The 23659-nt window shown below is 43.4% G+C and overlaps 1 protein-coding gene across 1 annotated transcript; it reads left to right on the top strand.

Moving 5' to 3' along the window:
• The first annotated feature begins 445 nt into the window (after window positions 1-445).
• Window positions 446-23418, top strand: rnf38 (ring finger protein 38). Its single transcript, XM_079158994.1, has 13 exons — window positions 446-534; window positions 1551-2251; window positions 12373-12434; window positions 17183-17385; window positions 17470-17845; window positions 17946-18107; window positions 18420-18590; window positions 18930-19115; window positions 19237-19340; window positions 19474-19558; window positions 19790-19911; window positions 20045-20144; window positions 20755-23418. Exons 2-13 carry the CDS (start codon window positions 1627-1629, stop codon window positions 20815-20817), a joined length of 2259 nt encoding a protein of 752 aa, XP_079015120.1. The 5' UTR covers window positions 446-534; window positions 1551-1626; the 3' UTR covers window positions 20818-23418.
• The last annotated feature ends 241 nt before the right edge of the window (window positions 23419-23659 follow it).

The following is a 23659-nucleotide window of genomic DNA, read 5'->3' as shown; positions in this document are numbered from 1 at the left end:
AAATGGTACGCAACTTTGTCAAACACAGCAAATACTTATTTTAAAGCGAACTTTCAGCTACAGAGGAAACAGCTGCAATGGGCAGGCTTGGTATTTGTAAATAAATAATTTAAAGCCCCTTTTAGCCTGCCTCTCTGCTATCCGCAGCTTCTGATTTACCAGGAGATATAATCGACTACCGATCCTCGACGAATTCATATCACCACGTAAACTCGTGGTTCTAAAATAAAGTGAACGCAAACACGCCATAAAAAATACTTTGAAATATAGTTTCGTGTTCTTTTGGTCTCGGCGAATGTTTAGGAGAGGTGCACGCCAAAACCAACTACAAACACTTTCTTTGTTCTGGTTTCGATTGGTCACGTCTGGTGAAATCCGACTTGAGCGTTGACGGTCTGTCACATTTCACGCTGACACCAAGCGAACACTGGGCGCATACACACACATTGGCATACAGCATACACTCACACGCTGGGCTCACCATATTATCGACAGATTCGAGTCGGGAGTACAGTCGAGGAGAGCACATTGCAGGTAAGGTGTTGTAAAAATAAAACTACTCCGTGTGGGAAATTAGACCGGCTTTCAATGGCAGACTCAGAGGCGGGGTCATTCCTTAAAATCGTGTTAATTTTAGCCGTGGTTCTTTCTTTGTAATTTTAGGTTGAGCACTTTTAAAAAATCTTTCTCTGTGTGCTTTGCTGTTTGCCCCCTTTTTACAGCTGGGAAAACATCACCGGGTCACCCTAACTCAACGAAATCTATCGCGAATAAGTTCTTTTTAAAAGCCTTTTTTTGTTTGGTTACTATTAACCAAGCAATTTAAAGGGATTCGAGGCGTGGGTGGCTAGCGACGGGGGTTTTCTATGTGTTGGTCGGTGGAGGAGGAGGGGTTGGTTGAGCTCGCCAAGCTAACGTTAGTCAACGACATTACGCATCCTGACTAAAGTTTAAATGGTTCTTAAAGTGGACAAAGTTGCATTAAACTTAGTTCGGGGTTTAAACCGGTTACGAGAAAGCCACCGGGTGAGCTAACGCGGTTGTTGTGCGCTTAGAATAAGCGTAACATGCGTTTACCACGGTGTGCTATGCGCACTAACGTTAGCATGCCCCCCCCTCCCAGCGTTAGCATCCTGTGAGCTAGCGAGCCGTGGACTCACTTGCTCGGTTGTTATGAACTAAACGTCGCTGGTGGACCGTGGGGTTGAACATTACTATCATGTGGAAGTAGCTCCGTGTTTGTTTGTACCTAAGTCACCGACACCTGGCCACAGTTGTGGCGAGTTAAGAATATAGACGTTATCTCGAACAGACAACGTTGTTTAACGCTACGTTAGTTGTTGAACCAGTTTGTGGAATCACGCTGGGGTGTAGTAACGTTACTGAGACAAACTTGAGGGAAGTAGCTAACGTTACCTAAAGTTGGACCACACACACACACACACACCTTTGTCTGATGCTAGATGAGCTGTGTTTCTTCACATTGACGTGTTTGTGCGAACAGCAACAAAGAGCTCAGTTTAACTCTCTAACTTTGTATTTATAAACAGTGACTAAAAGCTTCGTCTGTGAGAGGAAACGAGAGGAAAACGCAAGAAAGAAAAAGAGGAAATCCCCCGAAAGGAAATGCCAATCGCAGCCACTGGACAGCCAACGACTCAGGAGCCTAGAGTTTGCCCCCGGCTGCCCTCCACCCCGGAGCCTGGCCCTAAAGGGGCTGATTTATTCGAGGAGGCGGGGGCGGCGGAGTCGGCGGAGCGAACAGAGTACGGGGGCGCGGAGGGGGGCAGAGGACCGGGCTATAGTTACAGCCAGAGCGGCGCTAGGGGCTTTGTACAGCCCGGATCCACCAACGGCTCTCCGCCGCAGTCGCCAGCCGCGTCCTCCTCTTTTCTCTTCCACCCACTTCACCCCCACCAAATGGCCATGGAGCCCCCAAGGACTCGATCGCGTTCTCGGTCTGGATATTACCAGCAGTACGGTGGTGGGAATGGCAATGGAATTACCGGCAGCGGAGTCATGGGATCTAACCATCATCTCCACCACCACCACCACCACCATCAGCAGCAGCAGCAGCAGCAGCAGCAGCAGCAGCAGCAACTACATCCACAGCAACACGGTGCCGGTTGCGCACCACTTGGAGCTCACGGCAACCTCCCGGAGAACCAGCCGCGAGCCCCAGGAAGTAACGCCTCCCCCGGCATTCAGAGGCTGTCTTCGGTCCCCGGAGCGCACCGCATCCCGGCAGCAGGTAAATGCCCCCCACTTGTCATTGTTATTGCCTATGTATGTGGCGGTGTACCCTACGACCGATAGAGCTAAACGAATCAGACGTTTTACTCGACTTTTGCCTTTACATACCTCCAAGTTGCAGAGATTGATGTCGAGGCGGTAAATACCTTCGGGGGTGTTTTCAGAGGCAAGTTGAGAGAGGCGAGCTGTTCTGGGGTTGGTATGACAGAAGTGTCCGTGCGTGTGTGAACACATTTGTCGTATTTTAACAAGACGTGGGGTTGAATGTGCTTGCAACAGAACTGCAGTGTGTGGCTGTGGTGCACCATACAGTAGGTAAATGAACAGCAGCAGGCATGTCTGTGGTGTGCTTATTGAACTGCTGTGAATAGTTAGTTACCCAGACAGTTTTTCTTAAGACATGTCTTTAAGTCAACTCACAATGTAGGCTAGTCTTTGTCTAAACTAGGCCTGTGTACAACATGATGGCTAGATAACCAAGGAGCTTGGCTCTGTATCCTGTAAATGTAGTGACATTTCTGTTCATTTGATCTGCACTCTTGTATAGCTGTTAAAGATGCAGGTTTGTTTTCACATCCACATACTAAAATCATAATACTGTAAATCTGTACCGTCACCACTTTGGACAAGAGAAAAACTAAATGACAACATATGATGTGTCATGTTATATGAAAGAGGATGGCCATGGCCCCTACACAAAACAAACAGGGTTTATAAGCTCCTGGAAAAACCTGGAAAAGTCCTGGAATTTGAAAATGGCAATTTCCAGGTCTGGATATGTTTTGGAAACATGTTGGAAAATCTACATTTGTTGAACAATACTTGTTGAGCAGATCAGTCACGTCACTTGATGTTACATTATTCTCTGCGTGGGGTAACGTAAGTCTCTGTCCTTTTTTTTTATTTTAGTTTTTTATGTACACAGACTTTTTAGAGAATGTATGAACCTGGAAATTTGCCTCAATGGCACGGGGAAGTCTTAGAAATGAATGGGTAAAGATGTGTATGAACTCTGATTATACAAACGGTTGCCTGAGAGCTGGATGGGCATATTCAGTTTCAGATGGGGGGGGTTCTCTACCAGTCACTATCTGGGTTAACCACGCTTTGATATTTGTGCTTCATTGCAACTAAAAATATACAGAGAGTGTGAATGGACCGGTGCTAGATGGAGAATACATGTGAGGCCACTCGCAGTGTTGGCAGTGCAGCATACCAAACAACATAGAAACGACACAGCTAGAGTTTCACTTTCAACAAGGCAATGGGAAAGCTTTTATTTCAGCACACCTAACGGGCTTCTCAGGTTGGAAAAAGGCTTTGTTGGTGGTGGCCTTCTGTGGTGCTTTGGGGAATATTTCTTTATTGCTAATTTCATAATTAAACAAAAAGCTGTACAAATCATCATAAGACGGATTGTTTTTTGTGATGAACATTTCATTGGCTTTGTCAAATGTCACATAGACCAGGATTCTTGCACAAACGAACAGTATTTAACACAAACTACACACATTTCGACACAGAAGGGTATTCCCAGAAAACAGGAAGGAATGTACCATCAGTATTCTGTCTACATTTAGTACAATTTGTACTATTTGTGAGCCTAATTTAGTTTCACCTCTATGGTACGAGGCAGAACATTTTGGCGTGTACATTTTAATTATTGGCTGTCAAAATGAAGAGGCTTAATGAAAGGAGGGGTTTAAGAGACATGTTTTATTGTTGCTCATTCAAAACTTCGCAGGGATTTTCTTGCTCTATCCTGCGCAGACTGACTACTCATTCTGATCCTACATGCACAGACTACGAATCCAGTCATTTCACTCAGGAAGCAACTCATGATGTAACTTAGTCACTACAGGTGTTTATTTTAGTTTTGGGCACATAATTCAACTACACTGTGAAATAAATCTAATTTAATGCACAAAACCATATTTTACCAGTCCAAATTCCACACTTATACCTCTTATGTTTTTGTCTCTACTGTCACAAAAAGTGGCTGCATGCATGTGCATTAGAGACTGAGCAACTGTGTATTGGGACTGGAATTACCTGTCTGGGAGAGTAAGAAAACAACATCCACAGTCAAAGACCCCTTCTGGACTGTCAGCCTATAGCTTGTCTAGCCGCTTGTGTTATATGTGTCTATCTTTGTATAGGGCCTGCTGGCTTTGAGGGAAACCATCAAGCTCTATGTTTGTGTATTAGTGCTAGAAAGGGAGATCAGGAAGAACTGAGACAAAGGGTTAAAAATAAGACTCAAAAAACACAATGGCGGTGAAGTAGTCATCTGCAGAATGTATTGGTCTGCTGTGACCTACGACCCATACTCTGTCATAGTAGCTTGGCAATGACATGTAGGATAGCACCAATCAATGGATAGAATGACTGTATTGTATTTCCATCCAAATGGATTTCGATCTAGAGGGGTAGGCACTGGCTAGAGATTCATTATCTGGATTCATTTCATTTAGCCCCGAAACGCACAGCACACAAAAGGACAGTAATATGGAAAATGTACAGGTCTGTGTTTGTATGTATTTGGAGCAACGGTGGTGGAGGAAGGGTTATGCTTCATTTTGTAGCTGTGAAGCGCTTTAAAGGTAAAGCAGTTGCTTTATTTTGAAATAAATACAAAAACGGACTGCTTTTGTTTTTATATTTGAGTGCCAATTCCATTGTTAACTTAGCCAGAGGAGGCCTCAGGGCTAATTTATAGTTGAATATTCTCTCACTCAAGCAAAGCAGCTGGCCAGCCGGACCTTTCCCAACACTACACACCTTTTTATTCTCCCTGCTTTCCATTTCCAGAATGGGTCCTGCTTGTTGGGAGAGAGAGAGCGAGATGGAGAGATACTTAGTCCATTCTTCCTGTGCTAGTCACCTGCGCTCGGCATGAAAGCTAATGATATCCTGTACTCTTCAATCCCTCCTTTTCTCTCTGTAGTAGTCCCTTCTCAAACGTCTGGCCTCTTTTGTGCCTCGTGCTTTCATGCTAGTTTTATACAGTTTGTAGTGCTCACACTTTTGTCTTTTTGACATTCTATCTCATTTACTATTTACACGACTTTGCTTACCCTTTTTAGGAAGTTAACATGTCTAATGAGGTAAAAAAAAAGACTCAGAGAGCACGCGTCTGCCCAATTTAGACTCGAGCACAGAAAATGTAGAAGCACTCGAGCTTAAGTTCCCAACAAATGCTTAAAACTGCTGCCAAATTGGTCCGTGTGGATAAATCCTCCTCTGTAGTAGTTGCTGTCCTATCCTTATTCTTACCCACCTCTGTCAATGCCTGTCCTCTCTTAGCCACATTCATTTCTCCCTCCCCTTTGGATCAGTCAACCCTTCTGTACCCCTCCGGTCCATTTTTCTCTGGCCTCCTCCCTCCCATTTGTCTAATGGAGGGATTGTTTTAATGGATTGCCCAAAGCAGCAGAGGGGCAGACACTCCTGCCACTCTACCTTTAACCCTCCACTCCTATCTTCTCCATCCTTCTGCCAGCAACAGAGGTGGAAACATGCACTCTGTTTTTTCTTTTACTTTCCTTTGTCTTGTCTCCCAGGCACCCCCCCCCCCCCTCCCCCCCTCCAGTTTGAAGAGAAACTCTTTCACTTGGATCGACCAAGTAGCAGTGCTCCCCTGCTACTCTGTCACTCCAAATAAACAACAAAGCGGTCACGTTGGTAAGCAAGAGAAGGTCCTGGGGGTAGAGGACAGTGCCCTCAAATTAGCTTTAAACCCAATAGTGGGGCTCTGATCTGGTTTGACAAAAAAAAGATGTACTTCTCAGAGGGAAGAGATGGTCAACGTAGGGAAAATACAAGAGGGCGGGATCAGTCGGTGCAAAAACTGAGCTGGAGAAGAGAGCGGCTGGGAGCCGATGGAGGCAGAGGGTGGCATAGGTGGTTGGACTGGAGGCAGTACGTTTCTGAGTGTAGGTAAAACGTATGTGTGAGAGATGCATGTACGAGTTACTCCTGCTGTTTGCATGTTAGTCTCATGTCCCTGTCGATGTAACTGGGAATCTCTAATGGAGGTGGCTCAGCTGTGACATTGGTGCAAATCCCTGGTTCCAATGTCCACTGGAGTTCTGAAGGAGTCGGTCTTTCGGCAGCTAGGTTTGTGTAATTGTGCAGCTCTCTCACAGCCTCTCTCCAACTGGACTTGGATTTGAAATGCTTTAGAAGCGGGTGGTCTTGAAAATCTTAATTTGAGTATATTTTTTTTGCCAGCCAAATCAAATTGTTTACAGGATATTTAGCCTTCGTTTCTTTACAATGCATTTAATACTTGACTTTTTCCTTTACGTGGCTTGTACACATGCAATAAAGTAGTACATGAGATACGAGTTCACAGTTTATGACAATCCCTCCTCGTCATTGTGGAGGTTGATTGTATTGCTTTTTGCTGGTTACTTCTACAGTCTATGGACATATCTATGGGTTACACTCGTTGTCTTTTTTGATTCTTCACAGTTCATTTTGTTTGTTAGCCCTCTGGCATTTCGGAGAATATCACAGCGCATAGAGTGTAAACACGTCCGTTCATGCTCTGAGCTCGCGCTACGTAATCAAAACTCTACTCGCTCACACTTGCATTTTGAACGCTTGTTGCTTTTGTTACAATATCTTTGTCTCAACAGTTCGTTTGCATCTTCAGCATTTCTTTTGTCATTTCAACAGAATCAGAATCAGAACCGTTTTTATATAACTCGTCTGTGTCCTTCCCTGTATCCACCTCTTGTTGTTCTCCTTCTGCCTCTGTTTTAACCGTTATGCAAAGTGAGCTGGCAATGCACATGTATGTGGACTAAGTACCCCACTACAAGTCTGTAGATGTTGATTGAGGTTGCTAGAACCGACTGACAATATCCGTCTTTTGTTGTTTTTAAATTCACTGATTTTGCCAAACATTTTCACACAGTCCACATATGTACCTGTTGTAGAAAAATGACTGTGTGTGTGTATGTTTCTGTGTCTTTATTATGGCATTTTTATGGTATGATTGACTGAATAATATATATATATATAAAATGTTCATTGGTTGCCCCAAAGACACAGAGCCGGTACATCTCTGACACGTTATTGCCGTTCAGCTCCTCAGAATGTAGTTTCAATGAGTTGATAGCTCAGTTTGTGGTGATAGTGTTGAGATTTATGACAGAAGAAAAATAATTAAGACTGTCATCTGTCTCTGCCTTCCTGTCCATGACTTTCTCTCCTCTAACACGCCGTCTCAGCTGGCTTCTGTCTTTCATTGGGGGAATAAGGAGGGGAGGGAGATAGTTAGGACAGTGAGGAGGAGTGAGAACGAGTAAGGAGTGTGAAGGAGTATGTGTATGTTCGTGTGCCTCTACTGACTGCTGTGAATGTGTGTGTGTTTATGTGCACACGTCTTGTTTAGTTGCTGCCTGGGTGGGCCTGGAGCAGGAACAGGAGTGTAAGAAACGCATGCATACATACAGAATAAGCAAAACATATTTTTGAATGGAAAAGGACTCTTATGTTTTGCAGTAATGACTCTGACTTAGAAAGAAACATGTTTATGATGCAAAACCAATGTTGTTTTCGGCTTTCTAGGCTGTTTTTATGTGTAGATGAGTTAAAACCGTATAAATTGATACTCGTGAAGGGATGTATACTGGGTTGCTGTAGCTCACATAGTCTTGTAAACTCAATATACTCAATAACTCAGAATAACAACTGCACACCGTGTGTGTTTTTGCGGTGTTGTGTGAATCAAGCCAGTTGTAATTGATTGGTCAAGGAAGGATATACAACAGTATTGCATTTATTTTCCTCGTCATTCTATTTCATGTACTCTCTAGGGTTGGAAACAGGTTTTGTGTCTCCATCTTTATGTTTCCTGTGTTTTTTTTGTTTTTTTTTCATTTTGGCCGCTGCACGTAATAACTTCACAATCAAGTATGAGTGCATGAGTGTGAACACCTGCGCGTGTTCTATGGGATGTATAAGCAGTTTTAAGACTTGGGTGGAGGAGCAACCTCGCGGACTGCAGCAGTAACGGTACAGAGAGGAAGATAATGAGAAAGATAACGAGGAGGAAAGAACAATAAATAGATGGAGGAGGACAATGAAGTGGGAGAGAGGTAAAATCAGTCCCATTTCTAAATGCACACACACGCTCACACACATTCAAGCTTGCCATCAGGCCTGTGTGAAGCAGTGTTAGGCAGGTAATGGTTGGGCAGACGTTCCATGGCCGCCTATTTAAAGCCTGTGTGCCAGCTCGTTACTCGACTCTGCTTTGCACTAAGGTGTGAAGTGTGCTGTGACATGTGTTCAGAAGGCGGGGTGATGTGAGAGGTGCGTCGTGTGTGTGTGTGTCTGTGTCTGTGTGCGTGTTCCACATATGCCTGGCTTAAATTGTCTTTCTGTATGTAAATTGGTACAAGATTTCCATCCATTTTCCCATTTGTTACTGTTCAGCTGGTGATTTGTTTTGTAGTAAGCTTGTCACTTATCCATCATCTTATCTATCCAGCCGCGCTTTCTTTTCGCCCACTTTTTTTTTGTTTTGACATGAGAAGGGAAGTTTAATAGAGAAAGTCTGCAACAGAGAGGGTGATGGAGATCACGGGCCGAGATGGTGCGATATGGAAAGCAAGGAAATGTGTATGCTGTGAGATAAAGAAGCGGGAATATATGGGAGAGGGAGCGACAGGCCGGCAGATAGGGAAATAGATCAGTGGCAGTGAGGGATGGTGATGAAGTGATGGAGAGTTTGAGGAGGAGGAGGAGGAGGAGGAGGATGATGTGTGAGGAGGGTGTCTCTGCTGAGTGCAGGGGGGGGGGGGAGAGTGAGGGACAAGGAAGGGAGGGAGAGGTGGAGGAAATGGATAGAAATAGCTGATGCACTCTGAGGCTTACAGAAAATCAATAGCAGTCAAGAGGGGAAGCCACAACCCCCACCCTGCTCCCTCCCTCTCTCTCTGACTGCTGTCTCCGCCTCCAGTCGTCTTCCTTATGCATTTTGCCTCCATTCTTTATCTTTTCCCATCTCCGTTTCCACCTCAGTGCTCTCTCACCCTTTCATGTACATTTCCATCGTTGTCGTCTTCTTCTGTAACGCCACCTTCTTCTTCTTCGCCACATTGTCTTCCCCCGGCCAGTCCCCCCCCCCCCCCCCCCCCCCCCCTTTCATCCTCACCTCCCGTCGCCGTTGTGCCGGCCTTGTCTTTCACCCTCTTTACAAAACATCCTCTTCTCTTCTACAGGCTTTCACATGCTTTAGACGGAACATGGGTATCAACTGTACCTCCATCATTTCCTTAACTTTCCCAAACATTTGAAGTCTTGCAGCCATTGGGAGGGTGTGGTTGGTTGTGAAAACAGGAATGTTTTTTTTGTGGTCCGTAAACATAGTTCATTCTTCACGCTGTCACTTAAACTAATTGATTGTTGATTACTTCATTTTTTTTTCTTCAGCATTTGTGTCATGCTCCACTTGTATACCACCCGTAACTTTGACACTTCTGTACAGGATTAAACCTTTTTTGTCAAGTTGGTGGTGTGCTGTTTTTGTGAGACTTGTAAAGTAGTGCTCTTTTGTTCTTAGCAGTTTAAGTCCAAACTTTTTATATTGTCTGGTTAATAGAGCATAAAAAATGTCCTGCTCGCAATCAAACCCTTCTCTATAATGGACATCGTCTCATTCCAATTTTACAATTTGCGATCATTTGTGGTCAAATTAGTCTGCTTAAAGCATGTACACACCTTCTAAGCTTGTTTTCTTTCCCACCATGCTTGGAGAAGTGATACCATTTCACATTGCAAATCCCATTTATTTTTGCTAGGATTGGAAAATCTCTTTCTCAGAGTAGAAATGGCCCAATGTAGTGGTTAGTAACAATAAACGTGAGTACTCTTACAATAGCTTCTGTAAATGAAAGCTTGTTGTGAGGCTTCTAATGCTTTAAAGTCACACACGTCTATTTTGGATTTGCTTTTCCTTTACTTAAAAGGGCCTGCCTTTCTTTGTTAAATCCCATAGTTTCAAATTGACAGTTATTAGTGTTTTTTATTGAATTCTCTTTTCCATCCATCCTCATCCTTTGACTCTTTTTACTATTTCCCCACCAACATGTGTAACATTGATTTTTGCCTGCAGCGTGTCTGTTGTGTGTGCATAAGTCTCCAGTATCTACCTTAACGAGACAGTGCGTGTGTTTTAAAGTATTAACATATTTTAAAGTTTATAATATTCATGAAATAGCCACCATTAGCATTTTCTAAAATTTCCTGGAAGAAAGTATTGTGTCCACACACATTGAAATTCATAATGCTATACGGTTCAGCTTTCCTTGAGGCCCTACGTGTAGAAACTAAACTCTGTGTACTGTGCTGTGTACTGTGCTGTGTACTGTGTACTGTGCTGTGTACTGTGCTGTGTACTGTGTACTGTGCTGTGTACTGTGTACTGTGCTGTGTACTGTGTACTGTGCTGTGTGCAGTCTGTTAGTCCAACAGTGGATGTGATGTCATTGAAACATTTTAAACCTGTTCTGTAGCCTCAGTGTTGTGCTCTACAGAGTGACTCCGACTGAATGACTCGCCTCTGACTCAATTTACCGGTCTCTGACAATTTGCAAGTGAGACCATATTCAGGGAGGGAGCTGGATTTCTGCCTATTGTGACCGGTGAATAAGTATCGTACAGGAAAGTGCTGTGCAGCCGGCAAGTCCCATGAATGCCTCACCAGCACTCCGTCCCAAATCTACTTGGTGAAAATAGCCCTTTAGCCGGTTTTCACTATACACTAATGTAAGCTTTACTTAACTCAGCCTTTGCAATCCATTTATTTTCAAGGGATTGGATAGGAAATGCTGTTTTAAAGAATTCATTTGTGAAAACTAAATTCTGCTTCTTCTTTCTCTCTCCTCTTTGTTGTCAATCACATCTTTTCTTCAAACAAGGAGGTTGTGAGCAGGAAAGATCCCACAAACAGCTGAGGGGTTAAAAAAAACGCTCTTTTCAAAAGGCCTTTTTTGCATCTCTTCCCTTCTAGTTTAGCTCTCTTCATATCTACCGTAAAGGTAGACTTGTCTGGAGTGCCCTTGGGAGTGCTTACCCTTGGTATACCACTGCCACCATCTGTGGTGAGGACGTCCCCAGCTAAACTCATGCCCATGACAAAGGGAAAAACAAAACCCAGACTGAATAGAAAAGAAGATAAAAAGATGAAAGGATTGTGGCAAAACAAAGGAGTAAAAGTCTTAGCCATGATGCAAGCGGCGGTATCATCAGCTTCTCTAATCCAGGATTACTGGGTTTATTTCGTGTGTGTGTGTGTGTGTGTGTGTGAACCTACATCTACTGCCTCTAATCTAAGTGTATGCCATATGTGTTTGGTCACTTTTGTGCTGTACACATGGTCAGTACCCCTTCACACAAACATGTTGTCATTGTTTTTTTTGCTGCTGTGTATTAAATCCAAGTTGCATGAGAACAATAACAACAAATAGATTAAATGTACTGTGTAGAATAATAGGAGTCTCCCCACAAAGTCTGGGTATAACAGTACTATTAATTTTAACTAAAAGCATTACCAACACGTTTTGGATATCATATTGTAAAATAATACACACATCAATAGCTAAACTCATGCTAATCAAATACACTCATGCTAGTCAAATACGTAGTTGAGTGTGTAAGTATGCACACCGCCTGGTCGTCCAAATGGAATTGCATAAAAAAACAACAACAAATCATTCATTTTATTACATTGTTGATTAATCGTTGGCAGTGTCAAAATCCCACATTTTCTGCAATTATTGTTTGGGGAATATTACTGAACTTCACAGGCTGTACAAGTACTGAATGCTTTAATGAATATAATAATTTAGGGGACACAGGTTATTACACATTTCTATTGATATCTTGATGTATTTGACATCCCAAAACAAATCTACCACATGAATTAATTCATGAAAATTAGATGTGTTGCAGTTATGAACTGTAGAACATGTAGGATCCCTGAGCTAAAACATGTTGTATGAATGTGCAGTGTATGAAATAAACACCAGACCTGACAGACTTGAGGCGTATGTTGTCTCACCGTGTGACCGTGTGTTCTCCTTTTATCGTCTCTGTGTGTAGGAGCTTCTGGCGGATCCTACCACTGCCACCCCGATCATGCATATGGAGAGGAGAGTGACAAGGTAAGCCAAACACCTTTTAACAGACACGATAAAACATGATGCATACATTGATGTATTTCAGAAATACACTATTGCGCAGCCCGATTGAGATCCTGTGACTGAATATTAGACTACATTTTCTCTCAGCTGATGCTGGGTGAAGGCCCGAGAGGCCTTCACGCGGTACCCGACCAGGGTGGGTGAGGAGGTCGGTGTGTAGGTGGGTCGGTAGGTAGGTGTGTGTGAGAGCACAATGTATATGCAGTTAATAATAATGTGCGAGTCTCGTGCTACCACAGTGAATTCCTAGTTGTGTAGGAGGCTGAGTTGTAGCCAGTAAACATGACTGGAATTATTTTTGTTTTGGTGCTGCCGCGGTCAAGGACTCTAACTCTAGTAACCTATGACTTTGACTCATTGTGGTATGAAATATCCACGGTCAAAGAGTGTGGTTTTTAATAACCTTTTGTCCAATACCAAGTACGTGAGAACTACTTGTCTAATACTGATGCGTTAAACGCTGCCGCTAAACACAGCTTTCTAATGAATTATACATTTTTAGAGTAAAAGAGAAATGTATTATTTTAATGAAACTAATTCAGTTTCATCTATTTAAAAAAACAAACGACGACCGACAAATTTTAAATGGCATTTGGGCAGAATATGGGTCATTCTAGTTGAAGCTTAAGCTCGGAGAAACACTTGATGATGTTCAGTATGTTGCACTTTCAGGCTGTCATGTTTGTTATGTATACACTTTCAACAGTAGTACCTCCTTGAGAAACTCAAACACAGCACAGTTTGCAAATCTCAAATGCTGAAGTATATTTATACGGTATTCATTTAAACTAATACACAAGTTTAGAGAGCCTGCTGAAGCACATGCCTGTGGCAACCATGCCCCCCGAAGGGTGGAGACATGTAAAGTGTGCTTGTTTGTTGTCTAAGCACATTTCTTATGGGCAGTCGTGCTCACATTGCTTCACACGTTTTCTTTTTCTTTTTCTTTGTTTTCATTTGATTTAAAAGGATATTGTAGGAGCTGACGATGTTTTTAAGTAATTCGCTGATGATCAGTTGTGGAAACTTGTTTCATCAGCTGATAATAAATATATATATTATATATTGTCTACACTAACATAGTTTTTCATTTCCATTGAGGGTACGTATTCTTTGTTAGAAGCTATAGAGGGAAGAAAATGTACATATTAAATCTTTTCAGCGTAACTGATCATTTAGGTCAACATTGCCTTGTAAATGATGGCAGTATTATAGAAACCCATTCATGTAGTTCATATAAGCCTAATTTTAAGTGTACTTCAGTAAATTATAGTCATCGTCACAAGCGAAGGCCTGTTTTTAAAAAGCGAGCAGACGAAGCAAAAAAACGGTGAAAGAAGGAGAAGAGGGGAGGCAGGATGCTGCGGAAGGTGTTGCAGAAAGCTTGGAGGGAAGGGAGGAAGGGAGGGAGGGGAGGCCGAAAACAAGGAGGGGGTATTGCTAATGATTTCAGCTCCAGCTGTGGGACTTGGTTGGAGTGAGGGAAGGGGAAGGAGGAGAAGGAGTGAGGGAGGGAGGGGGAGGAAGGGAGGAACAGTGGCAGAGGAAACAAAATGGGCTTTGAAATCTTGTTGATGGAAAGAAAATAAGTGGGGGAGGGAGAAGTGTTTGAGTGTTAGTGGAAGCATGTCTGCAAATATTAATGAATCTGTAAAAGCAAATGACCATATTTGCTCAGTGTGCGCATTCATGCACAATTTCTAGGGCATGAAAGCTGGAAAAAGGGAAACTTGGGCTCAGTTGTATGTCTTAGGTGAGTATTTTCATTCACTCTGTGGGCCTCTCTTTATTTTGGTTCTCAGCATTGACAGCGAAGCTACAACAGCTGCTGGCCTCAGTTACTGTGTGTGTGTGTGTGTGTGTGTGTGTGTGTGTGTGTGTGTGTGTGTGTGTGTGTGTGTGTGTGTGTGTGTGTGTGTGTGTCCGAGTAGATACAGAACTAGAATGTGGTAGGGTGTGTCTGTACTTGTGCTTCAGGATATCTGCCCAGCCTGGTGTGTGCACGCTGAATGTGGACACAGTGAAAGGAATGGAGGGTGTGCGTGTGTGTGTGGTCTCCACACTGTGAGCACAGCCGAATGTGCTGTAATATCAGCCATAGAGCAGTTCACAATGTTTCTTGGCTGTGCCGGGAGTCACTGTGTGTCTTGTGTGTTGAGAGTCAGCATGTTTTTTTTTTTTTCCTCCATTATTCTGGCTTTACTGCAAACATGTTTGGACCAGAAGTGTGTATACAAGTTCATAACAAACACTCTTATTAGAACATAAGGCCACGTTAAGGCATATTGCTTGAGAAAGCACACACACACACACACACACACACACACACACACACACACACACACACACACACACACACACACACACACACACACACACACTCTCTCGCCCCTTTGTCTGACACCGCTCTCCTCCCACTAACGCGGGTAGACAGGCCCATCAAACTTTCATACTAATGGGCAATAGTCTGCATGTGTTAAGACAGAGTGCGTGTGTTTGTTTGTGTGTGTCCTGTCTAAGAACTTCTTGTCTTGTCCCCTCAGATTTTAGGCCAGGGTCTCAGGACAGGACAGGATGGGACCAGAAAGGACAGACAGAGGAAAAAGCGGGGAGGGAGGGGGTTCAGCTTATCTGATGGAAGGAAAGGGGGGGATGGGAGGAGGTTGTTGAGGAGGGTGGGTGTGAGGAGGGAATATGTCAGGCTTGGGATGGAGGAAGCTGGCTTAGATATGAAAATGGGCACAGTAGATGTCCCTAGGGTGTTGGTGTTGGGGCTAGGCTGGTACAGAAATGCGGGGTGTCGGTAAGAGGGGGGGGGGGGTTGCTGTTGAGAGGAGCAGAGTGGTTTGGGAGTGGGGGTGGGGGTGGAATGCTGGCGCCCTCCAGCATGTATAGAAATGGGCATAGATACGGAGTGTGCCTTCTATGTCACTTTTGATCCAATAAAAAGCTAGCATGGCTTTACTTAATGATGAAGTTGACCACCGTACTTTTTTGTTTCATTGACCAAAAGCAATATGTAGTATCATTTAAATGTTACTTTATGTGCAGAGGTCTTCTGATAAGTAAGACAACCTAATTGTGTTGGAACATTACAAAGTACCTTTTGTGTCGGATGTTAATTATGTAGCATTTTGAGAGATCTTAAAGTTATAGTAACGATACTACCCCATACGTATTGCCTGAAACATTGTTTATTTGAATATTATGTATGTTGGCCTATGGGAAGCATTAAGATGTATGCTTTGAAAGGGTCTGGACAGGCTCGCTGATGCACCAGTCATTTTGGACACAAATTCTCAGGCATGGTAATTTATGGTAAATTCGTGGTGCGTAACCCATATGACCCAAATATATTTTGTCATTAAGGGTCTGGTGCGCCCTGAGGCTTCTCCTCTCTTTCATCTGTCTAATTCTATCTCTACTCTCCATCATTCTTTCCAGCCCTCTCCTATCACATGGTCCTCTCTGGTCAAGAGAAAATGAAGTCATTGTTGTTGTTGGTCTTTCTCACAAGCTGCTCAAGCGCAGGTCACATCCAGTGCTTGTGAGCGATAGAGCCATTAGTGTACAGTGTGTTTTTTTTTAACCCTACAGTCAAAACACTTTTTAGTTGAGGGTTGTTAGAGCTGCAGCATCTTGCTCTGCAGAGCGTCAGAAGGTGTTGTTCTTTATAGGTTGTACAACTCAAAACAGTGGCAGCTGCCCATGTGTGAATGTGAATTTGCGCATGTCTGCAGGCGTTTCCATAACTGTGTGTGTTTCTGCAGCCTGCTCTCCAGCTGTTTCCTGTTAGCTATCACACTGCTCTCAAGGTTGCTGAGCTTTGTGCGTGTGTCTGTGTCTCTGTATGTGTGCGTTAAAAGTCACAGCCGCTGAGTCATTTTTATCACACTTTAACAACGTGTCTCTCCCACGAAGAGGGGAGGTGGAAGCAGGGATCAAGTAAGTAGAGGGGGGGTTAATTGTGTGTGTGTGTGTGTGTGTGTGTGTGTGTGTGTGTGTGTGTGTGTGTGTGTGTGTGTGTGTGTGTGTGTGTGTGTGTGTGTGTGTGTGTGTGTGTGGCTCTCAAAGAACCTGTGCTCCTCAGAGCGTAGCGACGGTCTGTGTTAGGGAGAGTGACTAAGAACTGATACGTGAGCGTGTGTGTTCTTGCCTCTCCAAGTGCCAAGTGTGAGAGTCACTGTTTGACTGTAAGTGAAGTGACTCACAGGTGAGTTGATAGGATTGAAACAGAGTTTATGATAACTCCTTAGTCAGTCTAAATCTTGATGACAACACTTTCAGCTATTTCGCGGCCTTTGTGTGTATCACTGACGTCTATTTGTTGAGCTCTCCAGTTGAGGGTGTGTATGTATGACTCGCACATGGGCTTGTGAGTACTTGTCTAGCATTTGCATTTCCTCACTCCAAGAGGAAGTGACTTTGTACCCTCAGAGCGCTGGTGGTGTAATATGCTCTCTTTCACACACACGCATTGCACACAAATGCATATAAGCACACACGCACACACACTCTGGATCATACAGGAAATGCCATGAGTCACAAAAGAAGTTAGTGTCCATGCAGTAGTATGGATTGGAGGACTGTTGAGCATCGTGAAATTGATTTGATACGAGTGCTATGGGTCGCTAACCGCAACACTCATCCTCTCTCCCACTCTTCTTTCCTCTTTTTCTTCCTCCATTTTCTACCCCTCCCCTCTGCAGAGTGAGGAAAGCCCCAGTCCAAAGCGCCAGAGGCTGTCCAGTCATTCTGTCTTGGAACAGCTGACCTCATCTGCCCCCCCACCATCCACCCCATCTCCCCCCATCCGCCCCTGGGAGTCAGGACCCCCAAGTCGAAGACAACCTCACCCCCACACGCACTACCATCAGGAGAGATGCCTCACTCCTGCTCGGCACAGGCGCAGGTAAGTTGATTTCTTGATGTCTGCAACGGAGTTGGTTAACTGACAGTCCTAAATGTAAAACGGTCCCTCTTTCCTTACCTCTAGCCCGCCTGCAAGGCGCCAGCGCGGCCGTCTCGCCAGACCCACCCGTCACATGCCTCCCCATCACCACCCCTCCACCCAAGGCCCTGCACCTCGCCTGTCGCCATTAGAGCACCAGGATGAAAACTACCACCACAACCCCCATCCCGCCACACACCAGATATACCCAACACACACACCCAGCATCTACGGCCAGCCCCCTACAGCTGGAGGCGGAGTGGCAGGTTTGGAGGAGCCCCGAGCTTTCCACCCTCCCACCTTGTCGCCACGACTACTGCACCCGGCTGCCCACCATCATCACCTTCACCATCATCATCCGCAACAGCATCATGCAACGCAACAGCAGCAAGGAGCCATGGTCATGGACTTGCATGAACAGGTTAGTCTGCAAATACTTTTAATTTACGTGTTTGATCACAAGGAGACTTGTGTGTGTGTGTGTGTGTGGCTGCATATTAACTGGTGTGTTTTGTCCCCAGCTGCAGCAGGGCAGTGTACCAGTGTCCTACACAGTGACCCCAGTCCCTCCGCACAGCCTGGCAGCACCTTTGTGTAGTGGCCAGCACCTTCCCCCTACCTGTTCCTCACAACAAGTCCCCGCCTGCAGTGTGGTTTTCAGCACTGGACAACACTACCACCCGGTGAGAAGAACACAGCAGTGTGCATCTTGTAGGAGTGTGTGTGTGGGTTTGTTTGTTGATAAGAAAGTACACTTTGTGCATTGTGCTGTACAGTCCCTCTTATGAATCAAGCAAAGAAAAAGCAAAGTGCACAAAAAGCAAAGTGGGTAAAATATAGGAAAGACCTGCAGAACATTTCCCCGTTTAAAGGGGTTTGTTAATCTTTCAGGTATTGGCTGCCACCTTGTGGCAAGACTTGGCACATTACAATCACAATGGTGAAAAACAAGCATTTCTAACTTTTCTCTCTCTTCTTATTCACCTCTTCTCTAGATGCTACAGGCTTGTTCAATGCAACATTTGCCGGTGCCCTATGCCTTTCCCTCGCTGCTGTCCAGTGACCCTCAGTTCCTGCTTCCCCATCCACCCCACCTCTCTCACCACCCGCCCCACCTCCCCACACCCGGACAGTTCCTGCCTTTCCAGACGCAACAGCCACGATCGGTACGTGAATGAGTTAGTAGGATTTATAGTTTTTCTGGTATTTATTTATATGAGCTCTCATCATTCTGTGCTAAAAATGGCAACACAAGGACCATGGTATGCATAAAGGAAGCCATTCATGCTTCTGAAGTTGTAGTTAAATAATAGAGGGATGTCTTTTACCCCAGAAATAGTATTAAAATAACATTGTATCATATTGAAATGTCTGCTGTCCTGATTTAGCAGCAAAAACAAAAAGCCTACAAAACTCCTTGTAAACATCTTTGGCCCAGTTATTATCCCATCAGAAGCCTCGTTATCCATTTGCCATGATCGATAATATAGCGTGTTTCTTCACAGCCGTTACAGAGGATCGAAAATGAGGTTGATATTCTGGGAGAGCAGCTTTCAGTAGGTGGAGGCTTCAGCTACGCCCACCATCACCACCACCACCATCACCACCAGCCTCACTCCACCCTGCCGCCCTCCACACCACTCCAGTTCCTCTCGCACCATGACCCCCTGTCGCATGAGCTGTTTACAGTGGTGAGTACATTCAAGACCATGACCACATTTGTTTGGATCACAATGTTTGATTTTGGTAAAATGAAGCCTTTTCGCTGGGAGGAATTAATTCATGTTATTTTCTCTGTCCCGTCTTTCACAGCCCTATCCCCACTTTATGCCTCGCCGATTCACAAGCCGGCGTTACCGCTCTCAGCAGGCTGTACCCCCATCACCCTACCACCCCAGCTTCCTGCCTTACTTCCTGTAAGTGTTCTTAACTTTCTCAAATTTATGTTGGAACTACACAGGTATATTTGCAGTAGATTTGAGTATGTCTCAGACACGTAACAAATGCGGTCCACTAAATTTTGTTTACCTTGTCTTCAACCACATACAGGTCTATGCTTCCCGTGCCCCCAAATGTGGCCCCCACTATCAATCTAGAGCTGGATGTGGACGACGGAGAGGTTGAGAACTATGAGGTAGGACAAACTGCTGCCACAACGTTCAACCAATAATAATGTTAATATGTGATACACCTTAGGATATCATTTAGGTTTTAAAAGTGACTTCTTCTACTTCCCTCTCTTTCTATATATATATATATATATATATATATATATATCAAGAGTAGAGAATCCGTTTTCTAACTGCTTTTAATACTTTTTCCATTGTGAACTTCTAAACTTTGCATTTCTGTGTGAAACCTTCAGGCCCTGCTGAACCTTGCAGAACGTCTAGGGGAGGCCAAGCCCCGTGGTCTAACTAAGGCCGACATAGAACAGCTCCCATCATACCGGTTCAACTCCAACAACCATCAGTCTGAACAAACACTGTCAGTACATTCCTGCCTTTTAAAAATCTATGTGTTGTGATGAATCATTCTTGTGGTTGGTTTTAGGTTTGAGGCGGTATGATTTTGTACAACATGTTGTTTTAAATAGTAACAACTTTGCTTTGTCTTACAGGTGTGTGGTATGCATGTGTGACTTCGAGTCTCGCCAGCTCCTCAGGGTCTTGCCCTGTAATCACGAGTTTCACGCCAAGTGTGTAGACAAGTGGCTTAAGGTGAGCGAAGACACTCCGCTATTTGGATAACTCAAATGTATTAACTGTTTTCCACTGTGCCCTTGAAGCCCGGTCAAACCAGAGAGTGGCACAGTGACATTCATCCATGTTTTCTCGCAACATTTGTTTTATTCTGGAAGCTGGAAAGTAGTGACTTCTCACAAGACTAGTGGGCGAACTACCGTAGATAATGAGCACACGGCTAACATGCTAGCCAGCCAGAACATACTTCTGCTAGTCTGTTACAATAGCTCTCTGCGCTTGTTTCCATTATTTTAGTACCGGGGCATTTATTACTCCTGGTATTAGGTTTTCAGAGTTGTACATCTTTTCATTCAGTAATTGAAGGGAGAAAAAGGCTCTCTGAACTAACACGCTAGCTAACTGACAGTAAAGAGACGGTTTGCTAGCTTAGCCAACAGAACAATAAGTTGAGAGTTTAATAGTTTAATTTAACAATGTGAATTGTACCATCAATTCCTGTCTCATACATTCTGTGGAGCAGGTCTCACTCTGATATGTATGTATGTATGTAAATACATATGCTGTGGTGTTTTGTATCTATTTTCACTGTTTAACCCACATCTCCATACTTTTTCATTCCTTCCAGGCGAACCGAACCTGTCCCATCTGTCGAGCCGACGCCTCAGAGGTCCAGCGGGATTCAGAGTGACCAAAACCCTCAATCCCTGACTCCCTTTTGGATGCACCAACCAATCAGTGAACTTCTCTCCTTTTGTCATACGCTTCATCTCACACGTTCTGCCACATAACTGGGACCAGTGCTCCTTATACCTTCACTCTTTTTCATCCAGGACACTGAACAGTAATTCTCACTTGGGATCAGCAACTTTCTACTGACTCTTGCTCAATTTATCGCTGGACTTCCTTCGACCTTCTGTTTTGTACTTTTACACCCCTACTACTCCGCCTTCTGCTCATGGTTACCCCTTTACTATAAATGGCCTTTGAAACACATACACTCAGTGTCATGTGCAGGTGGACATGTATATGTGTATTTTTTTTAAACTCATGAGCCCTGGACAGAAAAAAGACGTCTTTGAAAAACGTCGGTATAGTTGAATTGGCAGCCCAAAGAATATGGTAATTTCATTGTTATTGTTCTGGTTATAATTAAGCATTCACATCTTGGCTCATTTCTACTAGACTCATTATAATTGCATTTGAACAATATCAGTCAATTTAAATTCCTGTGTATGTATTCTTTCATTCCTTGGTGTGACAGCAGTCTGTAAGGGGCAAAACAAAGATACTGTGTACTGCGGCAAAGCTACTTTAGAACAACGAAAAATAGACTATTTTCTCCATACGTGTGTTTGAGTGTGAGTGTGCCTGTGTGTGTCCTTGCGCTTGTGTGTGTGTGTGGGTGGGTGTGTGTGTGTGTTACTTCTCCTGTGGTATCTTTACAGTTCATGTGGTACAGTGCATTGACTTCCTTAATCGCGTTTCTTTCCACTCCATTTCAGAAAGATTAGACTCTCTGGAGGTTGAGGGCAACTTCAGACATTTATATCCAAGATTTGTTCAAAAATCTAAGTTTAAAATCAAAGGACCAGAAAAACCTCCATTGAAGTTGGCAATGCTTTCTTATCATGTTTCCTTTTTGTTTTCTAAGCCACACATCAGTAACGCGCTCTACAAGTGTAACTCCGTGTCTGCCCATCCACATTGTTCTCGTCTTAAATGAGTCCAGGCTGGCGGCTACTGAAAGCCATTTTTTGTGATACATTCTGTCCTTACTTAAAGGAAACCGATCAGGATTATTTATCTCTTTTCTCAAAGAATCCACCAAGCTCTCCTCCAAGGCACATTATGTGAATTCAGTTAGATTTTGCAGATCTGACGAGGTTAATACAAAACATTCATTAAAAATGTCCCCAAAATATTCATACATGCTCAGTTGACTAGCTTTCTTACAGGAATGAGGCCTTTGAAAACATTTGTCTTTATCGATCTTAGTAGCCAAGCAGCTTTCTGTTAAGTGTTGATAGATATCAATGATTTCTCCCTCGTTGACAGGGAACAAGTTTGAAGAGACTTTAAAGGTCACAGTTAATCTACTGCTTCACCAGATGGTGGATGTGACACTTCAGCACTTTAATACGTAGAGTTAAGACCTACACACTCTTTTTTTTTTTTTTTTTTTTTTATTATTATATTCTGAACAAACCACTGATCAGTTTTCCCACAGTCCATTTGTGTATGAAAACAAATATTTGAATGCATTAAAAACATACATGTACTCCACATTGACTTCCAGTACCTACAGTATCCCAAGATGTAAATTCTTTATATTATTCTCACGCCACATCAGTTTCTCAATGATACTTTAATCTCTGTAAGGCCCATGTCGGCATGTGAAAATGTAACTCAGAGATGTTCACCTCATGCACAGAGCGGGCTTTCTAATGGAATTATAGCTATTTATCACAATTGGTGTTTTGTTTTAAGATGGCAGCCTAACATAGGCCTTATAGAGATGCTTAGACAAAAGTTTGTTTTGGAAAGTTCAGCCAGGCACCTGCACAGTCTTGCATCTGAGAGGCATTTACAAAACTTTATTTTCTGCAGCTGCAACTTGTCTCTATCCAGAGACGTCTCATCAGACGAATACATTTGTTCAAACCAGAGTTTTGTTTCCCAGAAAATGCAAAACGACAGTGAATTAGTGGAGAACCAGGAAGAGCATTGTTTTATGAAACTCTCCTTCAGTGTTGTCCGTGTATAAACTCGTGTAATATCCATGGGAATGGAGGGGAATTATATTTTATGTCATCTTTTTTTCTTTGGGGTAAAAGGCCATATTTGTGACCGTATGCATCCATTTTGTGTCTTGGGATTGTTTTATGTTGGACAGTTTTTTTGTTGTTGCTTGGTACAATAGCAATTACCTCACTCCCACTATTTATGTCTTTTCAGAAAACGGCACCGCCGGTATGATTAGTGCTTATCAATTTATTTTGCTAATCTTTTCCATGCGAGCTGTTGGGTTGTTTGAATATTTTTCCTTTAAACTATGAAACTCTATAATTAAAATGGTGTCATAGTAGTTTCATTATGTATTATATCTGTAACCAAAATCATTTGAAGGCCTGTTATGACGATAATGACATTTTTAACAAACATTTGTACATTTTGTATGAGAGTAATTACTAGTAATACTTTATTAAGTAGTGCAATGATTTTTTTAATCCCTTACCCCGTCTTTTGGATTTCAAAAGCAGGTTCAATAATAAATGTATAACATCCTCTTCTAAAACGGTGTTTTCCAGTTATTCTGTCTTCACCTCCTGTTTGTCTTTCAGTTTTAAAAAAAATGTAATTCTTCACTAAAAGAAACCTTTGGGACAGTCCACTTGGTGGCAGTGAAGTGATGTTATCCACACCATGTGTCTACAAGGCTTTGAGTTGTTTACATGTGCTAAAATCCTCTGCTTGTTACTTTTCTTCTCGACCTGCTAAAATCAAGTTCTGACGACACTCGTCTTTATTTG

Source organism: Pholis gunnellus (genome assembly GCF_910591455.1).
Source record: "Pholis gunnellus genome assembly, chromosome: 5".
NCBI lineage: Eukaryota > Metazoa > Chordata > Actinopteri > Perciformes > Pholidae > Pholis > Pholis gunnellus.
Note: the sequence above shows the minus strand (reverse complement) of the source record. Positions and strands in the feature narration are given on the sequence as shown.